General features: G+C 31.9%; 3 protein-coding genes across 8 annotated transcripts; 2 read left to right on the top strand and 1 right to left on the bottom strand.

Moving 5' to 3' along the window:
* On the top strand, positions 1–1,399 carry LOC109356403. The gene is made up of 2 exons (XM_019599731.1): positions 1–135; positions 863–1,399. The coding sequence occupies exons 1-2, from the start codon at positions 7–9 to the stop codon at positions 1,160–1,162; spliced, it is 429 nt and encodes a 142-aa protein (XP_019455276.1). The 5' UTR covers positions 1–6; the 3' UTR covers positions 1,163–1,399.
* On the bottom strand, positions 3,982–7,538 carry LOC109357152 (probable protein phosphatase 2C 39). 2 transcript variants are annotated; one of them, XM_019600920.1, is made up of 5 exons: positions 7,397–7,538; positions 5,841–6,086; positions 5,121–5,397; positions 4,437–4,591; positions 3,982–4,320 (listed from the first exon to the last, which is right to left on the bottom strand). In XM_019600920.1, the coding sequence occupies exons 1-5, from the start codon at positions 7,427–7,429 to the stop codon at positions 4,183–4,185; spliced, it is 849 nt and encodes a 282-aa protein (XP_019456465.1). In that variant the 5' UTR covers positions 7,430–7,538; the 3' UTR covers positions 3,982–4,182. The 2 variants fall into 2 exon arrangements, with proteins under 2 accessions (XP_019456465.1, XP_019456466.1); XM_019600921.1 differs by lacking the exon at positions 7,397–7,538 and adding an exon at positions 7,057–7,104.
* On the top strand, positions 11,220–20,508 carry LOC109357151 (germinal center kinase 1-like). 5 transcript variants are annotated; one of them, XM_019600916.1, is made up of 21 exons: positions 11,220–11,310; positions 12,187–12,329; positions 12,725–12,781; positions 13,263–13,290; positions 13,371–13,493; positions 14,547–14,658; positions 14,919–14,956; positions 15,111–15,164; positions 15,575–15,643; positions 15,789–15,905; positions 16,035–16,103; positions 16,614–16,693; positions 16,976–17,104; positions 17,184–17,457; positions 17,767–17,850; positions 17,940–18,113; positions 18,400–18,521; positions 18,616–18,733; positions 19,426–19,538; positions 19,628–19,789; positions 20,366–20,508. In XM_019600916.1, the coding sequence occupies exons 2-21, from the start codon at positions 12,235–12,237 to the stop codon at positions 20,403–20,405; spliced, it is 2,058 nt and encodes a 685-aa protein (XP_019456461.1). In that variant the 5' UTR covers positions 11,220–11,310; positions 12,187–12,234; the 3' UTR covers positions 20,406–20,508. The 5 variants fall into 5 exon arrangements, with proteins under 5 accessions (XP_019456461.1, XP_019456460.1, XP_019456464.1 ...); XM_019600915.1 differs by having other exon boundaries at positions 11,281–11,384; XM_019600918.1 differs by having other exon boundaries at positions 11,299–11,358.

Raw genomic sequence — 21,856 nt, 5'->3', positions numbered from 1 at the left:
TAAGGTATGGCGAAAAGATTTTCCTTTGTTGTGTCATCCAAAGAATTAGCCAAACAACTACAATCAAATGGCATGATAGGAAGCAACACAGCTTTGTTTTCAAATGCTTCTGTTCATACTCATACTCAAGCACAAGTAACTACACAACAATATGTCATTTTATCATAGTACATTTACATTTTAATTTCTTCACTTAAACCATATATAAGAAACATATGTTAGGCTTATTTTTTTCCAATTGTATATTAGCACAATAACTTGTTGCTTCAAGTAGAAGGGCACTTAAGCACTGTTGTTTAGATCCAGTTTCTGGATTCATATGTATATAATAGTACTATAAGGAGAAATCATAGGATAAGGATATGCTGTCCTAAGGTATCTTTGAAATCATATCTTAAACTAATAATGAAAATATATTTTAATTAAAAATTGTTTATTATATTTTTTATGTTTTTCCTTTATTATCATTGGTTTCGGACATGGTTTGTAACATACTTTAGCACTATAAATCCTGGTCCCTTGTTTAGATGCCTAGGCATAAGCATAAAAATAGGTGGTATGTATACGAGGCTTCATCTTAATCTTAATGGGGTTCGAGGAGATAGATATACACAATTTTATCTTATAAGTGAAGATTCTATTTTTAGGATTCGAAATCATGACCTCATGTTCGCTATGCAAGGAGTGCCAAATTCATAAGCATGTAATTAGTCTTTGAGGAAAAATATTATAAATAACCATATGCACAGCTTTAATATTTTTCGTTATCGAAACAATTATCCTACCAGACTCCACGAGGTGAGAGCCTCATATTGATCTCTCTTTTTTGTTTATTGACATCATTATTGTATACCAATTTCAGGGTGGTGATTCATATGTAAGAAGAGGGGCAAAGGGTAGAGATGATAATGATAGTGGTTTGACAGGGTTTGTAACTGAGGCTGCAAAAAGTGGGACAGAGGTGTTAGAGAGTGTTGGACATGCGGCTAAGGAAACAGTGGATACAGCATGGGATGCAACAAAGAACACTACACAGACAGTGTTGGAGACAACAACAGCAGAGGCTGATACCAATGTTGTGGACACTGTGGAGTATAGAAGTGCTGAAGATTTAAGGGGTCAGCTTGGTGATGGTTGTGATAAAAAGGAAGTGCATAGTTAAAACTTCTCGGGGCAGAAAGACTCGAAAAGATTAGTTCCTTAGTCATAAGATAAGGAATATCTTGGTTATATCGAAAAAGGGGAATGTGGAGTTAATTAGTCTTTTTTGCTCCTTTTTTCCAGTTTTAAGCCATTACTTTAATGTTATAAGTGATAAACATAGAAAACTGTTGAAGAATAGGAAGTTAACATTTTGCTTCATTTTGTTCAATGAATCTATGAAACATCTCATACTTTTGTGTTTTGAGATAGGGAACAAAAATGCAAAGCAAATCTTTTTGTGAAGTGTATCTTAAACTTAAAAGCAATTATCCAACACTAGAAACATAACTTAATCTTCAAATTGTGTACTATTGCAAATCATATAGAAACTTTGGTCTATTAGATCAGTGGCAAAAGGCATTAATTAAAATTAAAATTCAGTGTGATACATATAATTTTACATGTTTATAGCCGTGATACATCACTTCTTGATGTTTATCTTATATTTATTCTTCATTTTAAGCTGAATAGCTAATAGTCCTCATTATGTAGCAAGTTTACATTATAGCTTTTGTTGCACCATACTATCTGCAGGGAAGTTCCATTCTTACTGAGTATGGGAAGAGTGAAGATTTACAAGTGAGATATCACGTCTTGAATCAAAACCTTAAGGTATTAGTTCCATAAGTCTTTAGTTTCATAAGTCTTTTCCACTTATAAACTCTTTCACTCGCCCCTTTATATTCAATGTAGGACTTCACACTTGAATAAATCCAACTGGTGAAGTAAGTGTCTCTGAAGTTAAAGATTATTATGAAAGTTTTCAATATGATGATGGCAATCCAATCCTTCCTGAAAGTTTTACATTTTCTACACTTCAACTCCAAAAGGCTTTTGAATATAAGATTTGAACCATATGATAAAAATATTCATGTGCCTTCACCCCAAAAGCTGTGATGAGAGTTTGTGTTTGACAAAAGATTTTGGTAAAAGGTAAAAAAGGATTTTGTTAAAGTGTCTGATATAAATGAATCAGCTTAAAACTTTGTTTCTGTATTTTGTTTTCTAAAGATTAACATCACAAGTTACTCACCAAAATAGAAAATTTTAAATACACAAGCATGCATGAATGAAGGAATAGTGAATAGACCATAAATCCTACAGTATAATTGAAAGGATTTGATGCTACTTTTTCACTCACAATTGTGGTTGTTTATTCCACAAAATTTCAGAAACTATCACTAGATATACCTCTTCATCTCAACAGAAAAATCTCATATTAAATGAGAATATAACTGAGTCAATACTTATAGTGTTTATAAAACTCTAATATGGTATCAGAGTCAGATTCTCCCGAATGACCACCAGTAAATTTCTACTCGTAGTCTAACACTTATATATATATATATATTTTGATGGTCTCCTATAGTATTAAGATTTTTAATGCTGTTGTTAGTATATGTAGTAGTTAAATCCTCTGTTTGTGTCTATAAGGTGAAAATGAACTTGGCATGAGAATCAGAATGTGCCACCTATACTTACTAACTTCACCAAAAAAAATAGTGCCAATCACTCTCATATTGAGTTGGGTTTTGGTCCCCTTGCTCTTCCAATTTTATTCTTCTTTTATGTGTTATTCAGGTCAGCACCATGCCAATAAAGCCTTGTTATCCCAATAAAAGTGTGCATTATCTCAAAAAGTACCCTTCTTTTTTGTGTTCTTTAGTAATTGTGTAGGACAGTTGTGAATAATTCCATAATGGACAAAAGCAAGAAGGAAATACTAATAGTGCTAGAGAATTCTTGCTTGTCTTTATACATAAGGGATAGTGCAGAGGCAATGTTAGGAGTCCTATATTGGAAAACGTAACAAACTTAATGTGATATTTTAGTCATGAGGATCTCCCACTTAATAGATTAGTTTTTTGGTTGGACTCACCTCATATATTTAAGTCCTAACAGATAGCTACGTGGTCGATAAGATAAAAAGCATTACAACTCATAATATCTTAAATATCTTGTACCATGGAATTTATTGTTGGTCCCAAAATTACATGGCAGCCTATGTATAAAGGTCTTAAAAATCAAGGTCTTGTTTTCACTACACACTTTGTGTCTTCTTCACATGTACAGAAAGAAAAAAACAAGTCATTGGTTCTTTGTCTAGTTTTTTTCTCTGATCAATTGGCTTGTCACTTTTGCTACAACTACTTTATAGGAGGATTTATGGTAAGATAGAGACAAATGGATCTGATTCTATTGTATTCTCAATAATTGTCTTGTTTCTGCAAGGTTATTAATTCATTTAATTGACTTGTTTCTCTTAGCATCACATAAACTCATGATAAGTTAGTAATTAAATTGTTTCACTTTAGTCTGAGTTTGAGAGAAATGATGCCGAAGATTCTAATGTCATAAAATATACTCCTTAGATGGCTCTGAAGATTTTCATTTGTTTTCATTCTCCTTCAAAATTTACCTCAAAAATAGGCCCTTAGGATCTTACATACCCAAGATAAAATAATAATTGAGCTATTTATCTTAGGATTACATTATTAGTCTTACATCTATGTGTTAATAGATTAAATAAGGGAGGATGTTCTAATTTAAAGAGGGGTGACAAATTAACTTGATCTGATTACAAAATTCATATATTGTGACTTAATTTAGTAAAATTTGTAAGTCAAATGATAAACGAATTTTTTTGACACTGACATACATAACCTTACCCCGCAAGCAGAGACGCTATTTCCAGGGTTTGATGTAGAAACAACCTTGCGGTTACACAAGTAGATTTTCAAGACATTAATCTGCTAGTGGATTTTCAAGATCATTGGATACACAGAACAAATTACATTGTATTTGGTCTATAAAATCAGAAAATACATCTTTCCCACATTGTTGATTTTTCATGAAAGGCTCAACATAATAACACCACTTGATGGATAATTACCTATCAAGCTTTGTTTATAAAATGAAGCATATGTTACACTTGCAAATTTCAGAACCAAATTCTACTATACTATGCAACTCTTATGATCATTGAAATTTCACAACAATGCAGGAGATATCATCTGTGCTTTTCCTTCCGAGCGCTTCTTCTGTAAGCCGTTTTGCCGATGATCGAGCATCTTTCACATCCCTGATAGTGTCAACTGCTTCTTGATTTGACATTACCTGTAAGAATTTGAGTGAGTTTAACAGTAGATAAATGATTTAAATCACAATGATTGCAGTAAATGAGAATGGTTGTTCAAATAAGAATTCTTGGATTCATTTATGAAAAAGCTTACCTTCCACAATCCATCACTGGCTAATATGATAAACTCTGCATCATCATGAATCATCTCTACTGTCACATATGGTTCTGAACTCAAGTGTTTCTTCAAACTTTTGTCACCAAATGCCCTCGAAACGGCCAATCGTCCATCGACTCGTGGAACATCCCCTAATCGATGACAAAATTTGTATCCTTAGCACTAAAACACAGTCTATCCTATTCTAAGCAAACTTTTTTAGATTAATCAACTTAACTAGATCACAAAGGCATGAAGAATCATAAGCTCATTGAGCTAAAATCTCCTAACCGTGCAACATTCTATAACATGAAGGCAAAATTTATCCACATTTTACGATACGGAGTAAACCACTTTTTAGGAACAATTGGCACCACTTTGGTCTTCAAAATAATTTTGACATCAATTTAGTTTCTCAATCATGAAAAGTGTCACACAACAATGTCGTTCTGTGTCAACCGTGAGAGTTTACGGCTAAATCTTCTACGACAAGAACTAAATTGATGGCATTTTTTATAGCGAAGGGATTAAACAGATGTTAATTTCTTTGGTAGGACCAAATTGATGTCACTTTCATAATTGAAACACTATATTAATATCAAAGTTTTTTACAGGACTAAAGTGATGACACTTAAATATTTGGAGTACTAAACATGGGTTACTCTTAAAAATATGTCATACCTGGAAATCTTGATACAAAGCCACCCCTATTCTTTATATCCTCACTTTCTGTGGTTGGCTCGTGATCCACCGATATTTGTTTGGCCACGCCGTTCTTGCATAAGACAGCGCGAGAGTCCCCGATATTGGCTACTACTAATTTCTGACCATTGATCAATATTGCTGTAACTGCAGTTGAACCCCCTCTGCCTAATTCACCTGATTTCTCTAAGATGGTAGAATCAGTTACATCATATGCTCTCTTGATAGCATCTGTAGGTTCTTTCCAGAAGTCAGGCTACATAAGGGAATAAAGGGATTAATGATTAATAGATGATTAGTTAACGGGTATGAGTCGATTATTGTACTAGAAATACCGAGCTATTTTTCCGCAGGACCTCCCCTACAGTATCGTCGTTGCAGTAGAGTTTAACCACCAAGGGTCACGGTCCTGTGTCTCTACCTCACACTAAGTCTAAACATAAGGGGATAAAATGCAAAGCAGAAAGAAAAACTAATTGACCAATAACTTGTATATAATGGAAGAGGGAAAATAACAAACAAAACCTTTTATGGTAAGAAAAAATCCAATTTCAATTTTGTTTAAACTTCTATTCGACATGGTAATCATATTCATTCAACTTGAATTGGTATTATGATTTCTAAATTTGATTTTGAGGATCTGCAGAAAGCAGTTCATATATTGAGTACTAAGTAGAAAAGGAAAGGACGAAGTGTTACCTCGTTTAAGATATTATCGAACAAATGAGATCGCAGGTAATTAGGAACGTTATGACCTGCGTGGCCATCGAATATCGCAAACAAACCTAATTCATTGCTCTCAACTTTCTTAAACTGAGCAACAACATAGTCCTCCATGGGATGATATGATCTTCCCTTTATCAAGTAAAAGCCATGAGTTATGTTCTTCGACATCTTGCTCTTTCCTTTCCCTGAATCAGAATCTGATGAACCCAACACTTTCTCCTGCAAGCAACATGAACATATCAACTGACAGTCACAACAATGACTAGAATACTCGGAAAATTCCGTAATTACAACATCATATGGACAAGAAAATATGCAAAGAAAAGCATGCAAAGCCATCATCTTCTCCATAGGCATATGAAACTTATATAACCAAGTTGAATTAACTAAATCTTTGCATGACTTCTAACTTCTAAGACTTTGTTAATTCTTCAAGGAACTCAAAAATAAAGAAAAAAACATCTCATATACTTGGATTTTCTTATATCATGAACCTAATTTATGATATAGATAAATTTAAATAGGCTTTCGAGGAAACTCGAGTTTTTATATTCTTACAAAAAATGTTAGACCAAACTCAAAAAACTGAAAGCTTATAAGATATAGCAGGGTACATTTACAAACTATAAGGCAATGTGTTATGTGTCAATTACAAAGCAATAGCCTCTGCAACTTTCCTAGTACAAACCACTATATTATCTTTCACAAAAGCTTTGGAAAATTACTTGAAGAAAACCATAGATTAATGACAAAGATAGGTGGATTTTGATTATATACATAAGTAACACAACCCAAGTTCTGTAAGAAAGTACTCTACCATCTTTGTTTTGCAACTTTTGTTATGTTAGAGAAATGAGCCAAACTCGGGAAGTGTTGTGCAAAACAAGGCAAAAAGCAACATGAAATGACAATTCTATCCTTCTACTTACACTTGCAGTGACATTTTTATCCGGGAAACTAAGTGTAAAAACATTACTTCTCTTTCTAGTAATGGAGAGGATCCGTACTCGTAGGGAACAAGGATGATACAAATTATGAGCAATGAAAGTATAATGAAAAAATGGTGTCAAATGTGAAGAGATAGAGAAGCTAGTTAGTTCATCGAAAAGTCACTACTCTTCACAAATCATATAGATAGATGTGAAAAACAATTGAAGTATTTAACATAACATGGTATGTTTATGATTACCAAGAAACAAAGATACATCAATTTCAGTGCCATATTTTTCTCTGCAGATCTGAACCAATTGAAAGATTTCAACTTTATATAATTCAGAAAGTAAATGAAGACTAGTCAAAGTCAATGATGGAAGAAAAAACACATAAACATATGAGCATGAATTAACACAATGAGAACTACAAAAGCATACATGAAAAATGATCAAATTGAACAATATAAGCAACCCAATGAACTGATTCATGAAGATCTTTAGCATTTCTAAAGTACTGAATGCAAAGCAAGAAAAATATGACTCAAGCATTAAACTATTTCTCAAACAACAACAAAAGGTTATGGCCTATAGTAAAACCTTCATCTTATTGAGGATTTCTCTGGCAGCCATAGGTGAGTATTGTTCCTTGAGTTTGAGAAAAAGAGAGGAAGGAAATAAGGGAGAGATAAAGAAGTGAAAGATGAAGTGGCTGTTTCTGAAGTGAAAGATGAAGGGTGTAACTAATAAGGGTGGAGCATAGTTACATGGTTAACTCATCTAGACTATTTATACAGATTTGTTGTCTCAGATCTTATGTATGTTATCTCGAACGAAAGAAAACATGTTGATTAAAAAAAATTTAAACATTGGTTATTGTTGTTGACACATACTACTACATACCTGATTCTATATTAAAGAAGCTTCTATAATAATAATAATAAGGGAAAAGGGAAAGAAGGTTAATTAAACTTTATGCATTTTGATTTAAATATTATGAACTATTTTTTTTCTCTTAATTACTATTTAAATTTTATCAGTTAGTGAAATTGGTCCTCATATAAATATATTTTTAAATTACTCATAGATAATAAGAAATTGTTGCAATCAGACTCATAATAGTAGGAATGCAATAATACATGTTACCCAACATTGATAACAGAAAGAAATCATTATCAAAATATAAAATTTGAAGGAAATTCAATGGTTTGAATTAGTGAGTAGATCTAAACCAGTAAATGTTCATAAAATTGATGGCAATGACGATGAGTAAATTTTTCTCTTGGAGTAAGTGATCTTCACTCTATAATAAATTATAAAATTAAAAATGATTAATACAATAATATTGTTATATATAAAAAAATAAAATTAATAATCAAGATTAAAAAAGTGAATGAGTTAAAAAAAATTCAAATTTAACATTATTTTTATGTATGTACTAATTTCATTGATAATTAATTTATTTTCTAATAATATAAAAAGTGATCAATTGTAAAAAATTGATAACTCACCAATATTGGGACCACAATTATATAACCATGTGACTAAGATTCTTTCTCAAGTGTGAAAAGGAAAAGACAACAAGTCAACCTTCTTTAACAACCAATAAATCTGTGGTGCTTGATTTGTTCACTCACTTTATATTTTTTTTAATTTTTTTAAACGTTTATGATAATATTAGAGTAAAGATAATGATTTTTGGACATTTTTATGGGTGACAAAATCTAGAGTTGGTGTAACAATGATAATATATGCATGTATCTAAATAAGTTGTTACATGAACTCATTAGATTGAACTCTTTTTTAATTAGATGGTGGGGGCCGTCATGTTGTTGTCAGAGGTTGTAATGTAATAATATATAACAAAATATTGTTGTTATATTATATTATTCATCATGTTTTATTATTATTGGTTCTTAAAAGAATTAATATAAATAAATTACAAATAAATAGTGAATAATGTACTAATAATTGTATATATTTTTACATTAACGGTACATACATATTATAGCAACCACAATGGTTGTTCTTAATAAAATTTAATAGAATAAGAATATTTTTGTTCTGTTTTTCACTGTGTCGTTCTTATTCTTCATTTTTGTTCTTAAATAAGAACAATTCTCAGTTGATTTTAACCAAAGAAAGTGAGGAGAGAGGTAAATGTTGTGTGAAAAATGTAGATATTATAAGACCCAAATAAGAATAAGAATGATGTTTGTTATTATAGGAAAAAAATAAATATTATTTTTATTTCATAAAAAATTGTAATAAAACTAGGGTGATACTCTTATACTCAATATATAAACATGTAATGACAAAGTTGATAACATAAATGTAAGTAATAAGTAAGTGTAATGATATACATCATGGGTATGAATATATTTCAGAACAATAAAGGACCAATCTATTTAGTTCATATGTCAAATGAAGGCACTATAATTTCTCTAATAGGTGTTTATATAATTATTTGAGGAGTTATTTACCCAAAAAATGTTTTGGGGTTTTCTAAGGTGATGTGATGGATAGATATTTTTTTTTTACTTTTCCAATTATGAAATAAAACTTGATAATTTTTTATGACTCTTTAATTTAATCAATAAATATTTTCAGCATTCTAGATTATTTTATTGTTGATAAAGTTATAGAACATAAATTAAAATATAAGTTTTGTTTCAAACCCTCACAAGAGTACTTTCTCCTTGTACTCCTTAAAACAAATAATAAAATGATTGCCTATTATTTATGTTAAAAAGAAGTGTGTATCATATATGGACTTTCCCATATTAATTTCTCATGTGTACATTTTGTCCAACATTGTTCTCATCCTCTAGTTATATTACTTGATGTAATTTTGTTGGATAAAGATATAGAGACAAAATTTTCTTGGAAGATTCATGTTTCATTAAATGAGAGTAGTTTTTTTAGGGTATCTTTAAAAAATATATGGGCAACTTGGGTTAATGTGAGAGAGGCTACATAAAGTTAGAGAGATCTAGGCCTTAATCCATATAAAGTATCAAATCAATGTTTCTATTAATATTAGACGTGCCAAGTAATTTACTAATTATATGTACCAAAAAAAGTAATTTACTAATTATGTTCAATGAAAACGATAATACTCTTCATTGATGAGAGGAAAATGTCTATTTTTAATGATTAAAGTGTAACTCTATTATAAATAAAAGGATAAACAAGTCATTTAAAATTACATTTCCTTTTATTTTTTGAAACATTTATATCTCTGTTAATTGAGGGGTTGTACCCACAAAATACTTGCAAATCAATAGCAAGCATGTGCATACTCGTTTGCGATTTTGGGCTATGAGGGTAGACACGCGGGCATTGCCCATTTTACCATTGCTAACAACAATAAATCATTTCATTAGCAGAAGGATGATGCCCATGTCACAATAGAGTTGGGTAAGGACGATGCCCACATTTCTGAGGATTCTTCAAGTCTCAGTTTGCCCTTAAAAATCTTCTTCTTAATCTATGCGAAACTTGATCGATTACGAGCATGCAACTTTTTTGATTTATTAATTAAGGTCGCCATAAAGGAAGAGGTACATTACATCTTTAGTATAAAAATACATCCTATCCTAATATTTTGTTAGAGTTTCCTCTTAATGTCATCAAAATTAAACCTTAAGGGAAGAATAAAATCAAAGGAAAAATGATAGTCCACTATTAAATGAAAACCTCTAAAAACCTCACATTTTATGGAAATATATCTGTTAAATATAGGCGCCAGATATACTTTAATATTTATGTACTCGACATTTCAAAATGGAAATATATAAAATACTCTCTATTAATTTCATTTCTAAATATATAAAATACTCTTTAATACAATTGATTTTAAACTACATAACTAATAGAAAGGTAACTTTTAAAACCAATTGGAAACCTAAAATAATTTAAACTACTACAACTTTAAAATAGTAAAGTAATTTAAAGGAACTATTTCAGTGTTAACTAATGACATCCCAACTCTACACTTTGATATATGTGATTGTCCCTTGATATTGAACATTAACATTTAAGTTCATACCATACTTAAAAATCAAATAAGACATTACATCGTTAAGACAAAGGGGAATATGAATCTTATATTGAATAAGGTTATTCACAAAATCACATTGTCACCATCATTAACATTTAGAAATTAAATTAAGAGAAAAAATAGAAAAAATATATGTGTATGAGCTTGTACACTTTCACTGAATCCTATACTATTTATGTTTTCTTATTTAAATGAAAAAGATGTATCTAATAATGTACGAATTTTATACACAATAAAAAATAAATATAATAATTATATATAACTCTTTAAATTGATAATACATATGTTTATTTGAAAAAATGTAAACAAAGGACAATACTGATAGCGTTAAACAAACACAGAAGAGTTGATCTTAGATCCATAGAAGAAGTTCCAACTGCACCTTATTTATTGGGACCCACACAGATACACTCACTCTTCGAAGAAGATCTACGCCATTTTCTAAAACGACGTGTGGTGTTGCCGTTTCGCTTTCCTTTAGTTTTCCCAGAATCTCAGTGTCACCACGCATTCCATTTTTGTTGGGTACTCAATTCTGCACCTAACAATCAATCATTCTCCTATGCTTTGTTTTTAGTCCAAATTTCACTGCATTGTAACTTTTTTCATATCATTGTTTATTCATTAATTATTTTTGTGTTAATAAATTTTGATTCTTTTAGTTATGGGGTTGTGCAGTTTTTTTTTACTACCAAATGTATCTCCACTAAGTAATTAATCTGTTTCGAGGTGTGCGACGCTCACAAGAATCGAACCCTTAAACTTTGGTCATCTCGAGTATCTAGTGAGGTCTTATACCACTATATCAATACTGGTGGGTTGTGCAGTTATGTAAAAAGTTTATTTATTTAGATTAATTTGTTGCTTGCAAACGCTGTTTTGAAAATTTAGCATTAGAAATTGGCATCAGATTTTTTTGGGTAAACGCTCAGAATAAATGAGTGTTTTTTTATTCACTAGAAATTGAGTTGTGGCAGAATAGGGGCTGTGCAATTATGTATAAAGATTACTTATTTTGAATTCTGATTAATTTTTTGCTTATAAAGCTTGTTTTGAAACCTGGCTTTAGTTTTGGCTTGAATTTGCATCAGAGTGAATTTTGATTCTTCAGTTTTTTTCCACCAGAAACTGAGTTGTGGCAGAATTGGGGTTGTGCAATTTACTAAAAAGTTTATTTATTTTGATTAACTTGTTGCTTACGAGTGCCTCTTTGAAACTTAGCATTAGTTTGCCATTTTGGCTTGATTTCTGATGGTGGGATTTGGAGAATATGTGAGGATATTGGAGATGTGTGAATTTCACCATTGTCTTCTGTTTGATGTTTCAGATGTATGACTTTAGCCAGTGTACTAGGCTCTGAGAGTTGCTCTTGAGAATGGCTGATTTAGCGGGTCTAGCTGAGGCAGCAGGGTCAAGATTCAGTTCATTGGAGCTTATCGGGCAAGGATCATTTGGTGATGTCTATAAAGCGTAGGTGCTTTGTGGTATTTTTTTTTAACACAATTCTTTAGATAAAAAACAATATATTGGAGAAACTCTAAAAAAATATTTACAGGGTATTTTCAGCAGAATGGTAAGGTTGATTGCTTTGTGACCTGAAGGTCATAAGTTTACATTATGGAAACAACCTCTTCACTTGCGAGGGTAAGGTTGCATACAGCTACCCTCCACAGGCTCTAATAGGTGGGAGCCTCGTGTTCTTAGCCGACACTTTTTTGTTTGTTTGAAGTCATCATTCTGAATAACATAAAATAAATGACCTGATCTAGAGGACAAGTTATTGTTCTTAGAACATCTTTATTAACAGGCCTTTAGTTAGACATGAACAGTGAGTTGGTTGTCACTTTGCACCATCTTATTTCCAGGTTTGACAAGGAGCTCAACAAAGAAGTCGCTATCAAAGTGATCGATTTGGAAGAATCGTAAGTCTAATTTTTCTCTTTTAAAGAACATTCTCACTCAAGGAATGGCAGTATTGGCCATGTTAGGGACATTAATCAATTCATAGTAATGGGAGGTTGGGAGCCTTTTAACTTGTCCATGAGATGCATTTGATATCTTTTGCGTTGTGATGAATTTACATATGAGTATTTAAGTTTGAGATTTTCTGTTTAAAATGTTGTAGCTGATATTAACATCATGATCTTTTTTTTGTGTTCCACTCATAATTCTTATGGAGGGTGAGCCTCGGCGCAACGATAAGGTTGCTGCTTAGCCACCAAAAGGGCACAATATAAATCCTGGAAACAACCTCTCCACTTGAGGGATAAGGCTGCATACATCTACCCTCCACAGGTCCCACTAGGTGGGACCCTCATGCGCAGGGCCGACCTTTCATAATTGTTATGCAGTTCCTTCTTACTACTGCTAACATCCCTTTCCTTTACTTTTGCCCCTTTGCAGTGAAGATGAAATTGATGATATTCAGAAGGTATAATGTTATAGAATACTTGTACTCCACATTTTCTGTACCCAAGTGATTATATTTTTCCATCAAATTTAATTTTTCAGGAAATTTCTGTTCTTTCACAATGTCGATCTCCATACATTACCGAGTATTATGGTTCCTATCTCAATCAAACTAAACTTTGGATAATAATGGAATACATGGCTGGTGGCTCTGTTGCGGATCTAGTAGGTTACTCCTGCTTACTTGCTTCTATATGTTCAGTGCATGAAAATTGGAGTTGGTTTTCCTAAGATATCTGCTTCTATTAGTGATACTTCCGCTGCTTATCCTTAAACTATGTCATGTATTTATGAACTATTCTTGTTATATTCTTTTGGATAAAAGAACAATTTCGTTAAGACAAAGAGAAGATGAAGATAAAGAGTTAGGCTATCCTGTCCTATCTTATGTAGACTCCAATGGATAAAAGAAATAATATGCATTGAACTAGGTTATGGAGTTTTGTTTTTGTTTTTAATATTTTTTGGGTACACGGTTTTGATGTTTTATCAATTATTCCTATACCTATGATGACATATGTTTTTAATTTAATAGCTCTTTCATTATCAGTGGCAATAGGATTTTTAGATTGATGTTGATTGATTTAGTTTCTCTGGTACTGCATGCTTATTAACATTTTTCGCATACCTTTGGTCTCTTCCGTTTAGTTTGTTTGTCATGATCCATCATTTCCAAAAGCTTAAGGTATTAGGAAAAGGCCCATGATTGTGTTTTTTAATAGACCTAACATGCACCCTTAGGCAAGATTCCTTCAGGTATGAAGCAAGAACAATGCATAGGCCCACCTACCTTGTGCTGAAATTAACTTTTTTATTTATATAATAAAAGTTACAGGGATTAAACTCTAGACCACTTGGTCATAGTGGCTCTAATACCATGTCATCTAATTCTAAATTCTTCCGAAAACCTTAAGTTGACGTATTTCCCCTATTATTATAATTTCTTTCTATTAAATCTGCATCTAAAAACTAATTGTCAATGAAAGGAGTAGCCCAAAAAGTATTTAAACCACTCCTGAGACAACGATATAGACTATGTTGGACTTACTTCCTAATATTAAAACCCCGAAAAAGAAAAACCCGAGGCATGCTAGTTGACGTTTTGAATGGTCAATTTTTGTGTGCCCATGTTTATCATTTTTGTATCTGTTAACTATAATTTCTAATATGGCTGTATAGTATATGCATGTGGAGTTAATGCTGGTTTTGCTTCTGTAGCTTCAATCAGGTCCTCCACTTGATGAAATGTCAATTGCTTGCATTCTGCGTGACTTGCTCCATGCCATTGATTACCTACATAGTGAAGGAAAAATTCATAGAGACATAAAAGGTATCGGCAGCAACCCACTCTCCATTGTTTTTTGCTGTACTTCGATGCTGTTTTTCTTCTTGCATATGTAATTTTTTAGTCATTGGATTTTGTTGGAAAGTAAGTCCCACATCGCCTACCTCATTGTCTCGGTAATGGTTTCAATACCTGTTGGACTACTCCTCTCATGGCCAATTGGTTTTGAGATGGAACCTTAACAGATTTTTATTTTTTGTTTTACATTAGCTTTATTGACAGCAATTTAAATATCAATTTTGCAGCTGCCAACATCTTATTGACTGAGAATGGTGATGTAAAGGTATAACTTACTCTATATTTGGTTATAATTTCTAATATGTGTATTTTAGAGTCAACCTTACTAAATAATAATTAAAGATGTGCCCCTTCAAATAAAAAAAAAGCTGTGGATTTCCATTCATTTACAAGTGAATTTCTATGAGAAATGTCATCAGGTTGCAGATTTTGGTGTTTCTGCACAGCTAACAAGGACTATATCACAGAGAAAGGTAAACATATTTCATTAAGGTTAAATCCTTGACCACTTTGAGATGGGTTATTGACATAATTTTAATTTTTTATTACATTTAGATTAAAACAGATGTCCATTATTTTATAATTTTTTACATTACTCTGAACGTCCTTTCGATAACACAAAATTTTGCTTCTTTAACTGGAAAATAAACCAGTTTATACACTCCCTAAAGTCAAATAAATCTTAGAATGCAAAAGAGTATGCCTTGATTAGATTTCCACAACTGAATTTCTAAATGCTGGTTTTCATGTGTATTTTTCTTTCATTACTATTTACTATTGTTACTGCACAAAATGCTTTGTTATTACAAAAGTAACTTCTAGCTCTAAATCATTACTCTTCATCTGATTGTATATTTGTATATGCTAATTTATTTGATAACAGACATTTGTAGGAACACCATTCTGGATGGCACCTGAGGTTATTCAGAATTCAGAAGGATATAACGAGAAGGTTATTTTATCGTTATTCTACATGTCATTTTTTCATAATTTTTCTTCGGTTTTGTCCTTCCATCTTTATTTTTTGTCTCTGGTCCCTACTCCCTATTATTTTCTTTAAGACCCTCAGAATCATCAGAGGTATTATTTTTACACAGGCAGATATCTGGTCTCTAGGGATCACTGTCATTGAGATGGCTAAAGGGGAGCCTCCACTTGCTGATCTCCACCCTATGAGAGTGCTTTTCATCATACCTCGAGAGAATCCTCCGCAGGTTGCATTCTTTAATATCAGAGCAATCCATCTTTAAAGTTTTTAACTGTCGAGTCAAAGAAGTTTTCAAGATGGAGATGTTATTTTTTCCCAGTATAAAATAGTTGACATTTGATGTAATTTTTTGCAGCTAGATGAGCATTTTTCTCGTCCCTTAAAAGAATTTGCTTCGTTGTGTTTGAAGAAGGTCCCTGCTGAGGCAAGTGTCTGTTTTCCCGGCACTCTCTATTGTTTCATTTTCTTTTTTCCTTTATTTCTTCCCTTGGGCATACTTGCAGTTGTTATTATTTGTTAATGAACATGTTTTTATTTTTTGCTTTAATTCGAGTAAAATGTTCACCTTATGGATTGTATGAGAATAACCAGAAAATGGCCCTTTTGAGTTTTGTCATGCTTAGTGGGGTTGTCTATGAAAAAAAATTGGGGAGGGGGGGAGGGAGGTGATAAGATTCATAAGAAATATTAATTAAAAATATTGGACTTCATGTATGTTAATTTTGCATCCTAATTAATTAAAATATTTTTTTTGATTTGTCATGTTTAAATTTGTAGCTGTCGAAAGTGTCGAGTACAAATTTTTTTATATAAGAGTTGTCAACTTACTTTTCACCATTAAGGAGCTTTTTAGACCATAGGCTTGAAGTGGAATTGATGATTAACCTCTCTGCCAGTCTCTTAATTTTTTCCCATTTAATTGCTTCAATTCCAGAGGTCAAGTGCTAAAGACCTTCTCAAACACCGTTTCATTCGGTATGCTAGGAAGAGTCCCAAGCTTTCTGAAAGAATAAGGTGCGACTTATTGCTAACGGTCTTGCTATACTTTATTATGTATCTCCATCTACCCTTGCTTATGGCTATTATTATTAAAATAACAAAATCTGCTCTTCGTTTCTTTTATTTTTTTCTCTAGTCAATATCTCGGGAAAGGAGGAAAAAATGAGGTGTCAGGATTAACTTCTGAAAGCCTTTGTCTGTGTAGTTTTAGCATGTTTTTCATGACCAGAAAATTGAAAATTGCATATAATATTCCCGACTTTTCTTCTAAAACCATGCCTTTTGGTTTCTTGATAGGGAGCGTCCTAAATACCAAATAAAGGATGATCAGGAGACACCTGAAAATGGGCGGAGAGGGATGGGGGAGGCATCTGATACTATGAAGGTGCCGAGAGATTCAAGAGTTGAAGAAACTAATTGGCCTAGGTAGGTTATGACTATTTGCTAACTGTCACTTTTCTTAGTTTTATGTAGTGAACTTTTATGAATAGTTTCTAATTTGCAGTGATCAGGGTAAAACCATGAAAAATTCTGGATGGGACTTCAGCATTGGTGGATCACAGGGTACCGGAACTTTTCGTAGTGTTTTACGACCATCTCAATTTAGAGATAAGAAAGCTGAAGTTTCAAATAATCAGCTTACCGAAAGAAAAGCTCCAGAGAGTGGCTATCAAGGGGGATTTGCTAATAGAAGTGCACCTAATGAATCACTTGAAAGCTCGTTTGGAAAAGATCCCGGAGTTTCCTACCACGATGAGCATCTGGCTAATCTTGAAGATGTAATCGATTCTTACTATGTGTCTGTCTCTGTTGGATATATGATTAATGCTTCCATAAGTTATTGCCTGCTGAGTTTTACGTACTTTGAGCTGAATCGGATAAATTTTTTCCCTCCATTCTATCTTGTTACCCATTTAGCAGACGCAAAACAGTAGTTAAAATGTCTGTGGTGGGTTAATCATTTAGAGAATCTGCTTTTTTGAATATTGTGTCGATCATGAAGTGAAGATGAAATTCCTATGATTTCGGTTAAGTTTCATTTTAATCCTTGACATGCTTTTATCCTTTGAAAAACCTTCAATTTTCAGGATGAATTGTCTGGATCAGGAACTGTTGTTATTCGATCTCCAAAAGGATCAAGGCCATCGGGGCTTCGTGACCAGAGCTCCCAGGTATTGTTCAAGCTGAGTTACTTCGATAAGAAATTGATCAGATCTTATTGCTGTTCTGTGCAGTCACTTAATGAGAATTTCAAATGTAGTCTAGCAGCAGTTATGCCTCTTTTGAAGATACTTCTATGACTACCAGTGGAACTGTTGTTTTTCGTAACCACCGTGATGATTCTGGTTCTCTAGAGATACCAAATTCCCGAGTGGGACTTCATGACAGAAATTCAAATACCTCATTGGAAGACAGTGCTGCGAATCTTTCCGAGGTTTAATTTCTTTGTGATATAAGCTGTGAATTTCACTTGTGTGTTAATTAATGTATTGCAAGATAAACCCTTTTCTCATGTTATATATTTGCAAGTTAACAATACATGTTGTAAAGTATATTTTCTTCTTAAACGGCATCTTTAGCGCTTCTTGTAAAAAAACAAATCACCATTTTTCGTTTTCATGATTTATATTTTTGCTACAGGAGACTGACATGTTTGCTTGGTCGGATTTCGGATTGATATTACTTATAAACAGAATCTTTGTGACTGTTTGTCTCTGTAGGCAAAGGCTGCTATCCAAGGAGGACTAAGGAAAGGCAATGCTCGCGAGAGATTTGCACCGGGGAAAACTAACAATCAACAAGAAAGCAAGAGAGAAATGACGAGCAGCTCTGGTTCTTCGAGGTACATCGGCATCCATAGCAATGACACTGGTAATGTATCTGTTCTGATATAAATAAGTTATTATAAATTCTCAAGAAATACCTTTTTTTTTCAGACCATCATCACAAAAGGGCATGTCAAGATCACATTATTCTAGTGGTAATAAAGAAAGTGCTAAAATAATATCATCCTCTGCACCGTTATCAGCTTTGCTCATTCCTTCAATAAAAGAGGTAAATCTATATATACATTCTAATATTTGTCTAAACATTATGGTAGAGTAAAATTGTGTTCAAGGATCCTCAAGGTTCAACAATAACAATTGTTTCATTATATGTATATAAATATAAGAGTAAATTACATTCACACCTTCTGAGTTTTAGTGAAATTACATAAACTACCATTCCCTTTTCTACATCTACACAAGCCCCCGAATTTATATACATGCATTATCCTGAGTACCTATGCATGAGTGATAAGTGAAATTAATTTAAACAAAATATGGTAAATTGTGGAGACAAGTCCAAATAGTGTACGAGTAAATATCTTTTCATTATTTTGGTTCTTTACAATATAGTATAAAAGTGACTTAAATAATATATCCTTAGAATTATTGGTACATTTTATAACGAACCAAAAATAATGAAGAAACATTGACTCTTAAAATATTTGGACATGTCTCTGCAATATCCCATATTTTTTTAACTTAATACATTCATCACCCCTTTTTTGTTTAAAAGGTCACACTTATTTATCGTGTAGAGGTAGTTAGTATAATGTATGTATACAAATAGAGGTGGTTTGTGTAGGTACAAAAAATATAGGTGTGGTTTGTGTAATTTCAGTCAAACTTAGGGTGTCGTCTTGCTCTAAATATAATTTTCACTTTTGCATTTGGACTCTTCAAATTTATATATATATATAGGCTATTGCTGATGATCCAGAAGGGTCAGTTATCAATTCTCTCATAAACATGGAGAGCACAAATCCTAGATCTTCTGATGTTCTTGTCAAAAAGTTGCTTCAGAAGTTGGCAAGGTTTGGCTTCTACAAAAAACATTCATCACACAAACCAATAAAGGAGAATACTCAAAATAAACACATTTCTTTCATTCTTTTGTATGCAGTTCAAAGAAAGATTCATTGAAAGATCTGCAGGAATTTGCAGTTCAACTATTCAGCAAGACTAAGTTATCTGATACAGATTCTGATAACTACAAGAAACAATTGAATAAGGAACTTCATCCAAATAGCAATTTAAGCCCACTTGCAAGATTTCTTCTCTCAAGGTTTATTGAAGTTATATATAATTTTCCCTTTGAATAGATTTCTTCTTTAAAATAGTTTTCCTTGCTTTTCATTTTAGGACTATTAGCTTGTTAATGAAATATAGAGCATGACTCCGAGAAAGCTTATGAGTATAACATATATGCATTGTCATTGTAATTTTTTTTATTCAGTTAGTACATCATTCACCGTTCAGTTATATTACTTTCTTGAAGAGTCAATGAAAGGTAAGTAATGCAGTGGCAATATATAAGACTCATATATATTGTCAATGCTTATATCTTTTTTCCTCAAAGCTTATTTGGATTTATAAGAACATCTTATTTTTATACCCACTAGGTGGGAATCGGCTACATGGATTTATTATAACTCATGTTCATCGACAAAACATTCATCTCCCTGAGCTTATGAGAATATCTTATTTTCATAAGCTTATAAAAATTGATCTCCCTATAATGTTTTTTAGTTACTTGAATAAGTTTATCATAGAATTGTATGAATAAGCTCCTTTTTTTGGCATAATTCATATTAGAGGCTATGAAATATGTGTGACTACTATGTGATTCTTTGTTTCACAGATGGCAAGGCCAAACCTCAAGGGATCTGAACCCATCTTGAGCAGTGTTACACATTATCCTTTTGTGTGTTGTCTCTTTATTTATGCATTTATTCTAATTAAAATGTACATACATCATTGTAAGGAACTTTTTATATGTTCTACTATAATTATTATTTGTTCAATATTCTTATTTTTCATCAATATGCTCCAATACTATATTGAATTTACTGAATTCATCATTTCTCATTCATTGAATTGTGAATAATGAGTGGAAAACTCATTTATACAAGAGATACAACTAACTTACCAAAAACAAAAATAACTAAACTAATGCAGTTAGTAACTGATTTCCTAAAAAAGAAATAATGGGAATAAACTTAATTCAAAGTAAGAAAGTTATGCTATATTTCATCAATATGCTCCAATATGTAGCTCCATTCATTTCAATTCTCATAGTAATTATTTCCCTTCCAACCCATTTTTTTCATAATTTATCCTTGTTTTTTGTGTTTTATACTTGTGTTTTTTTTATTAATAATTTATCCTTCTTAAACATGGCATGAATTTTAAATCAATCAGCAACATTTTTTTGGTTGATATAGGATAGATACATGAAGATTGAATATCTTCATGGACATTTAAGTCTTTTAATTAATACTTTCCTATATTTTATATTATTTTAATGGATACATAGACAAATATGATAAATTAATAAATACATGTAAAGTGGGTCAAGATACACATAAGTATAAAGCTAACTTTAATGAAATCTTATCTATTTGATTGACAAATAACAAATTTATAATAGATGCATGTATTTAGAATTAAAATGTTCACCATGCAAATCTGCTAAAATTATAAAAAAAAATATTATTTAACATACCGTAACAAAAAAGGGACATAGAGTTTAGAGTGTTTGAAAATTATTGTAGAACAATTTTAATAACATGTTGATCTTATTTTTCACAATTTAGAAAAGAAAGACTTTGCAAACATTTACAGATATAAAACATACATACTTGGTTTGATTTACTACTTTTTTTTAACATTTACTTCATAACTGCTATTTTTAAATAAAAATAAAAATAACCATTTAATCCCCTCACTTACGAATGATAATATAATTCAAACTTGTATATACCTACTCAAATCTGAATCGGATTTAACAAAACCCAGACCATATTCAAACTTAAATTTATTTTATAACCTTATTAGAATTTGGGTTCAAGTTTAATATTCATAATATCCTTACTTTTAATATCTATATCTATCTATACTACTTAATAAAGGAAAAACTCAAAATTGTTGGAGAAATTCCTTCTCCATCCGAAATCCATAGAGTGAATGCGGAAGTCGTTATGACCATGACTTTGTTCCCACAACCTAATGTGTATGCCCATACATACACCCGAATGGAACATCCATGGTCCAGACCGAAGAAACCCCAAATGAGTTCATGGTGAAGATGAAGAACATACCTTGTTGAGCCATTTCCGGGATCTCGAAGGTA

Source organism: Lupinus angustifolius, chromosome LG09, assembly GCF_001865875.1.
Source record: "Lupinus angustifolius cultivar Tanjil chromosome LG09, LupAngTanjil_v1.0, whole genome shotgun sequence".
NCBI lineage: Eukaryota > Viridiplantae > Streptophyta > Magnoliopsida > Fabales > Fabaceae > Lupinus > Lupinus angustifolius.
This window is presented reverse-complemented; position numbering and strand designations above follow the sequence as displayed.